This window comes from Podarcis vaucheri (assembly GCF_965113315.1).
Source record: "Podarcis vaucheri genome assembly, chromosome: 10".
Lineage (NCBI taxonomy): Eukaryota > Metazoa > Chordata > Lepidosauria > Squamata > Lacertidae > Podarcis > Podarcis vaucheri.
The window spans coordinates 32,931,247-32,945,902 of NC_138748.1; the positions used below are offsets into that span (position 1 = coordinate 32,931,247).

General features: G+C 39.6%; 1 protein-coding gene across 9 annotated transcripts in view; it reads left to right on the forward strand.

The window, feature by feature from the left end:
- Nucleotides 1–14,656, forward strand: part of NAV3 (neuron navigator 3) — a 459,986-nt gene that overhangs the window by 437,765 nt on the left and 7,565 nt on the right. For all 9 annotated transcript variants that reach the window (XM_082240711.1, XM_082240708.1, XM_082240709.1 and 6 more), the window contains 9 exons: nt 2,001–2,175; nt 3,484–3,581; nt 4,224–4,319; nt 6,353–6,521; nt 8,152–8,387; nt 9,437–9,591; nt 10,756–10,827; nt 11,629–11,825; nt 13,794–13,912. In XM_082240711.1, the coding sequence (XP_082096837.1) occupies nt 2,001–2,175; nt 3,484–3,581; nt 4,224–4,319; nt 6,353–6,521; nt 8,152–8,387; nt 9,437–9,591; nt 10,756–10,827; nt 11,629–11,825; nt 13,794–13,912 (1,317 nt within the window). The remainder of the gene's footprint in view (nt 1–2,000; nt 2,176–3,483; nt 3,582–4,223; nt 4,320–6,352; nt 6,522–8,151; nt 8,388–9,436; nt 9,592–10,755; nt 10,828–11,628; nt 11,826–13,793; nt 13,913–14,656) is intronic.

Genomic DNA, 14,656 nt, shown 5'->3' on the forward strand with positions numbered 1-14,656 from the left:
TATAATCTCAAACACACAGGCACACAGCACCCTTCCTAAACTGATCAATATACATTAGCTGGGGGTGGGGTTATCATCCAGTGCCGTGTCCAGTTTCTTCTCTGCTGCTGCTATCAAAATTGAGAGAGTCTTAGAGGACCACTAAACTGGACCTTACTTTATGGATTTCTTCCATTTCCCAAAAACTATTGCAAGGAGTTGTGCAATTTTGTAGCAAATTTAACAGTCACCATAGCAATCTGGTGCTTGGCAGTGCTGCAATTCTCCAACTGCTTAATTAGCTCCTTGCTTAATTGACCCTTTAATTTTGCTTAGCTGTCATTTGCAGTCCTCCACATCCTATTTTTACTTCCTCTTAACTTTGAAAATGTTAATGCAGGATTTTTGTAAAAGGCTAGAGTATCAGCATACAGCTTAATCGGAAATTTGGACTTCCTTGTTTTTAGTTTGGCCTGAGGAATTCACAACTACCTGTGTTTCTGAAATATACTTGGAGTAGATTGGATTTCATGCTCTTTATTCAGCTCAGAGTGGCGAGGAGGAATGAAAGTTTCTCCAAAATATCTGCTTTATATACATTATTTACACAATGGTCTGCACGTGATTTGCTAATTCCGGGATTCTCCTGTAGGACAATCAGGTTGTGGATTCACTTCCACCTGGAGCTGGATTGGGTGGCTCCTGCAGACCAATCATACTGCTGCATTGTTCTAGGACCAATCAGACTGCTGCATTCTGAATCCTATTGTTCTAGGACCAATCAGACTGCTGCATTTTAGATCCTATTGTTCTAGAACCAATCAGACTGCTGCATTTTGGATCCTATTCAACTCAGTACATAACAGTTTCCATGCTATTATTGTACATTTGGTAATCACTCAACACTGCATAAGATTTAACTAGGCATGTGACATTCCTTAGGCATCTTGGCTCTTTTATTACTGACTGTGAAACATCCCCAATCACAAGAAAAGCCAAATGTATACAGCAATTCTCCTCTTTAAAGATGTTTTCCATGCCCGGACAATGGATCTGGCCCTCCTGTTCCCTGCCATGTGATTAGCGGCATGAGTGAATGCCTGAAAAGGGCTTATTTGTGTTTTGATCTAGAGATACTTGTCCATTACTGTAAAGTGGTACCTTGGGTTAAGAACTTAATTCGTTCTGAAGGTCCATTCTTAACCTGAAACTGTTCTTAACCTGAAGCACCACTTTAGCTAATGGGGCCTCCTGCTGCCACCGCGTGATTTCTGTTCTCATCCTGAGGTAAAGTTCTTAACCTGAGGTACTATTTCTGGGTTAGCAGAGTCTGTAACCTGTAGTGTCTGTAACCCAAGGTACCACTGTATTGTGAAATTGCCCATGTAGTAGTAGGAGTAGAATTCTAAAACATACATCATAGAGATCTAGAAATGGTTCATTTCAATGTTCCAGTGTGTGGTGGCGGCAAAATATGATATGTCATGATTTTAAATGAGCATGTATGAATCTACACTTATCTCCCGGCGTGCAGAAAGCTGACGAAGCATTTGTCTGCAATATGCTGAACTTGATTTTGTGCCATTGTAGCAGTATTCTGGCCAGCCATGCTACACTGCTGATGCTGGTCTTACATTTACTGCAGTATTAATAGACTCTGACAGCTAGGAGACCTTTGGAATATAGGTACAGTGCAAATGTGAAGTACATGTGCATATGTGTTCATTTAAACTGCCACCTAGATGCAGCCTAACTTGAGTTTTCGGGATCTGATTTTATCTTGTCTATTTGCCATGGAATTAGAGAGGTAAATTTTTATAGTGCACGCAACAATTTTGTGGCATGTTCCAAAGATGAGAACAACTTAAAGTTCCAGTGGATGTACCATACCATAGAAAATGCTGTATTGCCGATAAGTAGTTTTCTAGCTAAGAAATTATGCATATCCATAATGCACCCAGCGGTATTAAATGCCCGGTTCCCCACCTTAAAATGTTGATTTCTTGTGTTTTAAATGCTAGAATGAGATTGAGATATTGAAAGCAGAAAATGATCGCTTGAAGGCAGAGACTGGAAACACTGCAAAGCCAGGCCGGCCATGCTCAGAGTCCTCAAGCAGCACATCGTCCTCCTCTTCACGACAATCTTTAGGTCTCTCTCTGAATAACTTGAACATCACTGATTCAGTGACATCAGGTAATACATGCTGTTATTGTTTTAATTTGCCCTACCAGATCATTTCAAGTGCCCTACCAGATCGTTTTGCTTGCATGTGCACATGCAGTTCTTGTCAAACTGTAGAGAAATCTAGTTAATCCTAAATTTTGAAAGCTGTTCACTATTTATTTGTTTGTTTTATTAAATTTGTACACCACCCTTCATCTGAAGATCTCAGGGTGGTTGACAACATAAAAATACAAAATAAAAACACAAAATGCATGATAAGAACAAGAACAAAACACAAACCCATAAACCCCCTCTCCCAAACTACCAGTGTGCTGGGCTAATATGGTAACGCCCAGGTGGGAGATAATGAGTTCTGGGAGACAGTGTCATCTGCTCCTGGAGACAGCTTGAGAATATTCTCTACCACTTGTTTGTAAAACCACCTTGGGTGCCTTGGCAGAAAGGTGGTATTTAAATGCATTTTTTTAAAAAAAAAAATGGTGCCTAGGAAAAGGATGTATACACTTAGTATACATATTTACATTTGCCAATATTTGTAATTGTGTTTTGGTGTTTTATTGTTCAGTTCAGTGCAAATGTTAAAATAAAGGCTTGACACCTTCACTAGCCCTGTAGGTTCTTCTACCACTAGTTGTTTTCTGCCATGTCTGAGACTTTAAAGGGCGACAGTAGCACAGGGTTGACTCCAAGACTTCAGAACCTTTGGTCTCTTATTTAAAGTCGCAGGTGATGCATTGGAGTTTCATACTTGCAGGAAAACCCTAGATTCAGCGAATCGAATGGAACAGGCACCATCTGTTTTTATATCTTAAAAAGTGTAGATGTTCTGAAGTATAAAAAGCAACCCTCTGGCCCTTGTAGAACCCAGGATACAAGGCATTTGTTTTGTGAGAAACTTAACCTGCTCCCACCTCTGCCTGATTTTAGCAATCACTCATATTGAGGGAAGCAGCTCAAACCAATAAGACAGAGAGAAGTCTAAAGTGTCACACCCATTGTCCAAAAAAGGAACATCTTGGCTCATTTTTAAGCCTTTTATTTTGGTCTTTCCTTTTGGAGAAGTGATTGCTGCCCCACAGAAAATAATTCTGATATACAAGATTTTAGTGTAACCCCGATTGGGCAGTAGTGTATCAATCCCGAAACATTATGCATTGCTTTTGCCAAAAGATTAAAGAAGTGGCAGTTGGAATATATATCGGGCTTATATATATATTTTTAAGTACACTTTAGAATTACAAATAAAATCAAATGGGTCTCTTTTGCCAAGCTAAGTAAATTTTAAAAGGGTGTTTTTATTTGTTTCTTGCTTGTTAGATATTTTACTTGAAGATGTTACAGATGGAACTCTCCATAAAGAAGGCCAGAATGTTAAAATTATAGTCACAATAAACAAGGGCTATGGTCGATCCAAGGTACTTTGACTTCCAGGTTTTATTGCTGTGTTCATCATCATAATTGTCCTTATGTTTCTGCTGTTACAAAGGCTGTACTACCCAGTAGTATATTCAATTAAGAGTTCAACAGGGAACATTGACCACAGCCTTTTTAATTTATCACACCTTGTACCTATATTTGTGTCATCCTGGCAGTGCCTCTAATTGATGATAAACAGCAAATTGTTCTGCTGCCTTTCATAGAAGTTCGGGTCTATATATGTCACAGCATGCTTTTGTTAGATAGGAAACGTAGTTACCTACCTATCCTTAAAGCTACTTCTGAATAAAGAGGCCTATTGTGGGCTATATGTTAGTAGTCCCCACAAATTTGCCACAGAAGGTTTCCCATTTCAACCTTCGATCTTGCATTAGATGAAATAAAAGGTTCGCACATCACTGAACTAATTTCCAGAAATATCTGCATGCACAGCTGTATATCTTAATTAATATCTTAATTAGTATTAGGTTTGCATCAGTTTCTGTTGTGATAACTATGGCATATCTCAAAGGAGGATAATGTCTTCTTCTGTGGGAAAAAATATTCAGTAAGTCTTACAAAATACTTTAATTGTGTAAGTTCTTCCACATCTCTCCCCTGAATACCTCTTCTCTTTACAGGAGCAAAAACTGCAGGCATATTTGATAGGATCCATTGGAGTCAGTGGTAAAACAAAATGGGATGTATTGGATGGTGTAATCAGACGGCTCTTTAAGGTAGGACTTTTTTGAGTCAGTTCAGAAGGAAGAGTCTAGGCTAGGTTTTGTAATGTTTGCCTGGTGTTTAATTTTCTTATTACTTGCAGCTTTGCCAAAACAAATAGATTGGGGCAGGTAAAGGAGGGCTTTTATATCCAGTGAATCGGTTCTTTTAGGAAGGTAGAGGATCCTTTTTTACTTCTTCCACCATGAAGGAAACAAAATGCCATAGTGGGGTAGGAGAGCTGAAAATAATGCTAATATGTTTCACATCTGGCAACCAATGTACCCCTTTGGTTTCAGATAGTACATGGCTGGATGAATCTAAAAAGCCTGGGGCACAAATTTTCACGGCCTTCTAGCGGCTATAGTGGTTCATTTACCAAGTAAATTACTGGAAGTGTATACAGTACTTGATTCTGACCAAACTAACCCTACTCATGTTTGCTCTACAACCCCACTCCAACCCATTCAATACAGGTCACCTTGGAGTGCTTATGGTCAGCCAGCTGACTGAAGTAGCACTTTTAGTCCAACTCCACAGCAAGGCTATAGCTAGCGACTGGTGAGGTGGGCCCCCACCAGAGGGGCAGGCGATGGGGGGGCAGCGCAAAATATGTCCATAAATATTGATTATTGCCTCATAAGAAATGGTTTTTAACAGAGGATGAATTGAATGGGTGGAAGGGGGAGGGTTGGAGCAGAGGCGGAAAGAAGAGCTAATTTGTCCATGGCTAGGGGACGCAATCTGGATGATTCTGCCAGGGCGCAAGATCACCCAGCTACGGCTCTGCCCCCCAGTTCCCCAAGCCAGGTAGGCTGGAGCTTGGGTAGAAGCAGATGCTTCAGCAATGGAGCAACTCAGATTGGGAGCTTATATAGGAGCTGGCTGTATCACACCCATTCCTGGCTCTCATGTCAGGCTTGGTCTGAGCAGCTGTTTCCATGCACTTACCCTTTTCACACAGCCTCATGCGCAGCTAGCCAGCCACTCTGTTGGTGGCTCTAAACTTTCTGCCTGGATCTCCATCTCCTCTGTTTGTGTTGCCCTGGGGAAGATGGAGAGGACTGTCTGGAGCCAACCAGAAACAAATGCAGCTGCTGTGAAGACCCCATTTCTGGGCCAGGGATATCCTTATCTGATGACTCCTCAGAGTCATTGGGAGTGTGAAGATCTGCTGCCAAATTAATTGTTCTGCTATACAGCCAGTGTAAAATTTGAATTTGTCACTCCTTAGACCAGAAATATTGATTAGTTTTACAACATCCAAGTTTGTAAGAACCATTTTACAGATAGGGTGGGCTATTCCCTCTGTGCTTTGAAAGCTATCAGAATTGTGATATACATATATATTGAGGTCAATGTACACAGAAGCAAAATGTTTGCCTTTAAATGGAATGTGAGTATCTACACATCAATATGGGAGAAACTACAGTGTAGAAATTGAACCTGTGTTCTTTCATGATGTTTTTTAAGATGTCATAAAATTCTTTCTCGGGGTATGTCTGCACTACATACATATTCAAAATTTCCTTCATCCATTGAAGCTAATTGTTCATAAAATGGCTAACACCATTTTATCTTAAATTCTGATGATCTCAGAAAACCAGTTGCTAAGCTGGAATGTATGTTTGGATGAGCATCAGCATGCAAACCACACATTCTCTTGGACGCAAGATAGGCAATGTGCCAACTTGTATACTTAATGTGCAGCCAAATACCCAGTTCAATTCAGTTCAGCTCTTCTCTTGTTTAAAGTATTGTTAAGCCCCTTCTTTAATCTGATTCCCTTTTATTCATTGCTTCATGAGTATTTCATATATTTTATGTTATGGTAAATGTCAAAATGTCTGAAGATTGTATGAGCCCCAGTGGGAAATATAAAAAAAAAATGCTTTCTGACATTTACACCTAAAGCATAGTGAGTGTTCTTTATCTGCAAATGATGGAAATGAGTGTGACATTTAAACAAGTGGGTGCATTTAATTCTTCTATCCTTGTGTCACATATAATGGCTGCTGCATATGTATTTTGTCTTTTCTCATTTCAGGAATATGTTTTCCGAGTGGATCCAGCTACTAGCCTTGGTTTAGGTTCAGACTGTATTGCTAGTTATTGTATAGGTGATGTCATTCGATCCCACAGCCAAGAAGTGCCTGAATTGCTACCTTGTGGGTATTTGGTTGGAGATAATAATATAATCACTGTGAACCTTAAAGGTAAAATTATGCTATATTTTATTCCCTTCCTCTGCATTTATTTTCCTCCTTGAAGCTTCTTTTTAGCACAGTATAATTCCTTTATCTTACAAACGCATACATGCTCTTGGGTAGCATCCCAGTTGTGTTACTAAATTTACAGCTATAAGTAAAGTTAACTATGCAAAATGAGCTTCTGAATTTATGGGATCCCTAAAGCAAGCAGGGCCTCTTTTTGGTAGCTGTCCATAAATATTGTTATGATGTTTTGGGGGTGGGGTGGGGGTTAGGCTGAATGCCTGGGCCTCCTCCTAATTCCTGTATCCAGCACAGATTCAATTGCTGGAGTAGCCAGGCCAGCCGAGGTGATGGGCCGTTAACAGAACAAAAGAAAGGTGCTCTGTGCCAGATGACAAATGGGTGGGGCCCCTCCTCCAACGCTCATTTAGAAGGACAGAGCCTGAGTTTTTAGGGCAGAATTTGCTGCATTGTGATCTGGAGTCTAGAGAAAAAGCAGAAGGTCAGACAGCAATGTTCAATTTCTGTTTGAATTGAAGGCTGGAATTATGGGAGAAGCAATACCCTTTTGAGGTGTTAATACAGTACAGTGCTCGGGTTGTATAGATGTGTAAACAAACCATGTATCATAAAGACACTCACAGCATTTGCTATGTCTGATTCCCAAAAGGAAACACGAATAGGGATAAGCACCTGAAACCCCTGTAATTTCAGAGATTAGGGTGGCATGTAACAATATTTATCATATTCAAAATCTGCATCAAGCCATCTGGTGTTTTTATAGTTAACATGTACATGTTAAGGTCCTTTTCCATCCAAAGGAGTTATGTGGCAGCAGCCATCTTTCTTTTAAATATGTAATTCCCTCACCCCATATGACCCCAGTCTACCACACCATGAGTAAATATGATAACACCAGGGGCGGGGCGGAGGGTGTATAGAGAATAATTCAGTGATGAGTGGAGAGGATGCAGTTGTGTAGTTTTGAGATGGGTTAGATTCAAGCTTTCAAGCTTCAAGAACTCTTGCACCCTTAACACTTCACCACCCTAGACTGATGATGACTTGCTTTGCTTTGCATCTAAAACCAGTACAGAAGAGGACTTTAATATAACAATGAACGGTTAGAATTCCAAATCAATCACTTCAGATAGGGACTTTAAATATTTCATATAGCCATGGGGGCATTCTATTTTCAGGGTCTTCAAAAAGACTTTGTGTCATTTGGTGTGATATCTCTCTCCTGCTAACCCTTGCTTTGACCTTTTTCTTTTAAATGCCTCAAACATTTCAGATATACATCACTGTCTCAATGAGTTTTCGCTTCACATTTGCTTTGATTGCATTGCTACCATTCATTGAGTCATGTGGCGAAGGCACTGTTTAATCTTTTTTTGGCCCCAAGGAAAGGTCTGTGCACTTCTAGTGCTTTTCAGATACTGGAAGAAAGGTTTGTATTAAGGGCATTTACCTGCTGTCAACATTTCAAAAACTTGAAGGGGGGGAAGCAAGTATTAAAAGTTCCTTCTCTTAAATAATTCCATGTTTTGCCAAAAACAATGAGACAGAGAAAAATAGATTTCCTCTCCTCACCCTCTACCATTTCTTCTCCCCCCCCCCATCTAATTTTCAGGAGTAGAAGAAAATAGTTTGGACAGCTTTGTGTTTGATACATTAATTCCTAAACCAATTAGCCAACGGTACTTTAACTTACTGATGGAGCATCACAGAATTATCCTGTCAGGACCTAGTGGCACTGGGAAGACCTATTTAGCCAACAGGCTTGCAGAATACGTGATAACAAAGTCTGGCAGGAAAAAAATGGAAGATGCCATTGCTACTTTTAATGTAGATCACAAATCTAGCAAGGTAAGACATAAAAAGAATCAACAGCTATCAACTGTACAGTTTTTAAGAAACTGCAGATGTTTCATTACATGCCATGTACTTATGTAATTGCTGGTGTTTCCTTTTGTTCTTTTTATTTTTATTTAGGATTTCCCAGCATAGTCTAAATACAGTAGCCATTTGTGATTGCAAATACTTACAAATAATTCAAGGTGTTTTATCAAAATCAGTTAGCATATTGAAAGTTAAATCTCCAATCTCTGCTTTTTTCTTTTTCTTTTTCAAAACAACAACATTTATTCAAAACCATTCAGAATATGGAAATTTTTCAGTATTCACAGTGGATCAAAAATGACACAGTCAGAAACTTGCAATATCAACCTTATCATCCCACCATTTACATGCTTTCTGTCATGTTACAAAGATTGTGCCAGTGTTGATGTACATGAAAAAAAATCTGCCTTCAAAAATTTAACCAACACACTCGTACATTGTATATTTGATGCCCTACCTAATTCACAACCTGCAGCTTTTTAGAGAAAATGAATTACTTTGATTGAAGAAATTCTTCCATCTTACCTAGAAAGTGAATGAGTAATTCCATTGCTCATTCACTTGTATTATGGAAGGTGAAATTGGAATCCGCCAACTTGGGCCATCTCTAGCCTCCACATGTCCAGCAAAGGATGTAAAAGGGGGTTCTACACACATACAACTAACTCTATGTGTGGGACACTTCCACTCAGAAACCCTGCATGAAGCTCCTTTTACACCTTCTTCTGAATGAACAGAGGTCAGGGTGGGGCAAGCAGAAACCAACTCTCTTAGGCGTGATATGTCTTGTAAGGTTTACTCCCTTGTGGTTCAGATGGTTAGACTTAACTAGGATCCTGTTACTGAAAACCAATTTTTAAAAAAGGAAAAAAGAGAAGAATGCTCAGAGCAAGTACCTCAGGCTGACATTGTCAAAATGGTTTAAGCAGCAATTCGTTTTAGTGGAAGCTTCGCAACTGTGAGGGTGTTAGTTGAGCACCTTCTGTTTTACTGGGTTCTTCCTTCTTTTCTTTAAGGATGTGCAACAATACCTTGCCAATTTGGCTGAGCAATGCAGTGCTGATAACAGTAGTGCTGACCTTCCTGTGGTAATAATTCTTGACAACCTCCATCATGTTGGTTCTTTGAGTGACATCTTCAATGGTTTCCTCAACTGTAAATATAACAAATGGTAGGTTTGCTCATTACCTTGTTTGGAATATGCTGAGTGTAAGTCATTGGTGTGGTACAGGTTGCTGGCTGCAGCTGACGGGAGTTTTAATCCAAAAAGCTTTAAAGCATTTATTTGTGCATATCACAACACAATTAAATAAGAACCTGTATTCTCAATAGCAGTGAAAGCTTAATATTCTGCTATCATAGATATGGCTGTTATAAATTGCTGTCACTTCAAATAAGCACTTCATACGATTTCATATAAGTAACTGCACCCTATAAATTCATATGAACAAGCATAGCTTGTCTCTAAGATCTTGGCAACAGTGACAAGCTATGCTTGTTTATGAGTCCAGTTATGAGTCTTCTACATTATAGAATCCAAGCCCTGCTAGCCTAGAATGAAATGAAACTGATCAGGACCTGCTGTCTGCAGGTGTGTCCCAGGGCCATTACACACCCATTTTAGAGGGATGACAGAAGTGAAGGTAACGCCTGATAAACACCAGAGTGGCAGCAGTGAGAAAAAGATGATGTTGCAGTGTGTGGTAGAAATAAGCTCAGCTGAGTCATTGCTGACACACACAAAATTCCTTTATGCAATGCAAATTAACACATTGTAAAATGAGTAGAAGGAAGAGGACATTAAAAATGAACATTCTTGGTCATTAGATCTCCAGAGGCCTTTCTCTGGCTGCCCCGCCTTTGATAGGGAGTGACAATCAGAGAACTGGTTTCTTTGTAACACTGACAAACAGGTAAACAGTGTAGGTATGATTTGGGAGACAGCCCAGCAGGTGAAAACATTGTATTCATTTTTGGCCATGTTTTGATTTTTACTTATTACATATATACCCCCTGTTTTTGTTTAAGAAATGATAAAGGCCAATAACAAGAAAACCCAAAGCATAACAATAACTAATGTTGCAATAAATACAATAACACCTAATAAAAATCGGGGGGGGGGGGATTAACAATGATTTTAGTGTAGCCTTTTGGTTTTTATTTTCATGCTGCAAAAACATTTCCTGAATTTGATATTTTATCATATTTTAATGGTGGTTTTATGTTCTTTTTATGTTCTTTTTATGTTCTTCCAATTCCACCTAACATTTAAAAACAAATAAATGACAAGATGTAAATGTGTTAAATTAATTGGCAGCTCTATTTTTTTCTGTAGTCCCTATATTATTGGAACTATGAACCAGGGCGTTTCATCTTCACCTAACCTTGAACTGCATCAAAATTTCAGGTAAATGTGTTTAAAAATGCTTCTACTGATCTAGCTTTAAACCTTTGAAGTTATATATATATATATGATGTATGTGTGTGTTGTAACAGGTCTGTTCTTTCTGATGTGGATACATCAGGAAGCCACCACGTAGATATGTTTCCAGATAGTCCTAAAATAAAACAAAAGTTAAATGCCAAGTGGCGTTTAGTAACTTTTCACCACATTTCCAAGGCACCAAGGTGATAAAACTGCTCTGCACTCTGTCCAAATAGTTTGGGATACTGATGTCAAAAAGGTCACCTTTGCAGGGTTGGAAAAAAATATACCGGTATGTGGACAGATAAATAGACAGAGAGTTCATAAAAATTTTACCTTTCTCACTGAGCTTAGGGCCTGATATTGAAGAGAATCTATGAGTTATGAGGAAGAAATTTAAGAATCATGCTCCTGTGGCAGTTCTACTTTCTAGTTCAGCAGCTTGTTTACAGACAGTGGCCAACTGAGTGCCACAGGCAAGCTCAAGAAGGACTCACCATCCCCTGTTGATAATTCCTAGCATCTGGTAGTCAGAGATACACTATCTCTGAACACAGAGGATGCTGTCAGGTCTCCTAGAGGACTGAAGCCCAAATCTTCCACATAATTATTTCATATTTTCTTTTTAGCCAGTTAAGCTTGTGCCTATCACATCGGCCAATGATAATGATATTGTTTGTAGCTTAATTATGCAGTATGTGAAGAGGCGCAATCTATCCATTTTAATGGATTGCCCAGAGTTCCTGTAATGTGAATCCGTTCTCTGATTCTTTGCCTGCATAGGTGGGTGCTGTGTGCCAACCACATGGAGCCTGTCAAAGGGTTTTTATCCAGGTATCTGAGAAGGAAACTGATTGAAACAGAAATAGAGAGGAGCGCACGCAATAATGACCTCATCAAAATAATTGACTGGATTCCGAAGACATGGCATCATCTGAACAGCTTCTTAGAAACGCACAGTTCTTCTGATGTAACCATCGGTGAGGCCTTTCTTCAATTAATAATGCAAATTATGGGACAAAAACGGGATCTTGAGGCTTATCTAAACTTACAGGCTTACCGTGAGTCTGCTTCACTGATGTCAAATTACCGTATTTTTCGCTCTATAACACGCACCCGACCATAACACGCACGTAGTTTTTAGAGGAGGAAAATCCGTAGGCATGCCACCCGTAGGCATTTCCTCCATAACACGCACAGACATTTCCCCTTACTTTCTAGGAGGAAAAAAGTGAGTGTTATGGTGCAAAAAATACGGTAATTGGCAGCTGACCTTTTGTGCTCAAACAAAACATTTAGCAGTGGATTGAGCTGGAGCTTGGGTTGGCAAACTTGGTAATGCTGCTTATAGTTTTAAAAAAACCCTACTAAAATGAAAAGGACATGTAATTGCTCACTCATGCTACACAACTGCAGTTTGCTAGTTGAGTTTTTTCTTCCTTTGTCCATTTTTCAAAAGGTTTATGGGATTCTTTCTAACTTTCCGCCCCTTTAACATATTTCCCCTTGTTTTCTGACTTTCATTAGCACAGTACTAGTGCACAGCTGTAGATTTATTTCACAAATTAAAACAGGGATATCAGCCAAGAGAGTGGAGCAAGAGGACATTGTGAACAAATTCAGAAGACTGCCGTTACTTCATCATGATCTGTGGTTGTTTTTAGAACTGAGATGTAACCCACCCCCATTTTCTCAGGCCCATTCATCCGCCATGACAGTGGGGTGGGTGCACTGGCGGAGGAAGAGGAGTGCGGGGGGAGCACACCACCCCTGGCAGCGTGATCCCGATGGGGTGCCATCACGGTTTCCCCCCCCACCTGGCGCCACGCCCCTCCCCCGCCTGCTCTCGGCCCCCCGGTGCCGGAGCATGAAGCCCTGCCACTGGGTGGATAAATATTTAGTGACTTGTGAATGGCTTTCTTTTAAAAAAATAAATAAATGGGGAGGGTTTCCCTTAGCTTTAAATATGATGTGTGGGAGGGGTTTTCCCCTTCTTTTTTTAAGCCACAGCAATAACAACAAAAATGGTGGATAGTGTTTGAGGTGAAGGCTTAGCTAATGCAGTTGAATTTCTGGTCAGAACATCCTTGGGAATGTCCTAGCCTGCAAGCAACTAAAGCATTGTAAAAATAACAACTCAGTTTTCCTTAGCACTAAACTATGCTTTATTGTCCTTCTATGATGTCAAATACACTAAGTCAATGGTAATTAGAGGGCCATGATCCATCTGCCACTGTTGGCCTCTGTGACATCAGAGCATGGCAGCCAATGACATTAAGAGAAGCACCAGGGACAGATAAGACTAAGGCTAAGCTAGGCAACATAATTTTACATTTTTAAAAGAGAGAGATTTTTAAAATTCAGCTTTTCTCTATAAGCATTCCCAATTGGCCACAATTTACTTTGACATTTGCCATGTAGCAGCTGGCAGCTGCTGCAACGTAGACAAGCAAGTGAAATAAGTTCAGCATATTTATGTAACAGCATGCCTTGCTTTCAGAAGAAATGAGTACAGTATTGTGTCATTTCTCCCAACATAAACAAACACAATATAGAACCTATGAAGGAGTTTGATTTTAATAAAAGCAGAGCTCATATTTGCTATGTTGCAAACTTCCAAAATAATGCCAGATATTGCCCTTTTCTTCTTCTTTTTTACAAAACATGTTGTCATATCTTATGTACAAGTAGCAAGCTAAATGCAAGAAAATGCCACTATATGTTTTGAAGAATTGTGAATGTGGAATGTTAACTTCAGGGATGGGAAATCTGCCACCAACCATGTGTGATTGGACCCAACTCCTATCCACCCCTTCCAGCATGGCCAGTGGTCAGGGATAATGGGGGCTGTAGTCCAACAACAGCAGGAGGGCCATAATATCCCCCCTGTCTGCTTTAAACAGCTTGCTGAGTTCATGTTTTCTAACAAAAAATAATTCCTATCTCAGGTCCTCGCCTTTTTCTGCCCTGCCCTATAGACGTTGATGGTTCCAGAGTGTGGTTCACAGACCTCTGGAATTATTCCTTGGTACCATATATTATGGAAGCTGTGAGAGAAGGACTTCAGGTAAGACTTTAAACAGATTCCAAAAGTGTAAAAAGCATATGCGTTTCCCAACGAATATTTTTACTTTTTTTTTACAAGACATTTCTGGCTGATCTGTGACAGGGGGACACTGAAATATATCAGCATCAGCTTTTTGTGCCCATTTTCATCCTCTTGCTGCATACTACATATCTGGAGGAGAATGAATTCCTTCTAAATTTAGAGCTTCATTTTAGCAATCCTTTGTGCTTAATTAAGAAAGAAGAAGAGGGAGAAAGAGACAAAATTACTTTTATGTATCTAGTGGTTTATTGCCTGAATGGCTTTTGCATAGGAGAGAGGTGGTGGTTCTGGCAATGTGAAATTTTGAAGTACTTCTTACTGAACCTCGGGTTTATAAACTTCTGGTTATGGCAAATCACTAAAAGTGATCTAGTTATATTGACAACTAGCACTCACCCAAAATATTAACTACTTCCATTTTTTTTACCATTGAGAGGTAGTGTGGTGTAGTACTTGGAAGCCACAGTTCAAATCCCCTCTTGGCCATGAAGCACCCTGGGGGCCTTTCAGCCTAAGCTACCCCACAGGGTTACCACCTTGAGCAACTTTGAGGAAAAAGTGGGATATAAATGCAATAACATGTTACATCAATTGTAACATGTTAATTATAAAGATATTGGCTTGTCAGTAAGTCACAATTGAAGCATCTTGAATTGTTTAAATATTACACTGATTTTTCAGAAGTGCTTTCAAGAAAGATTC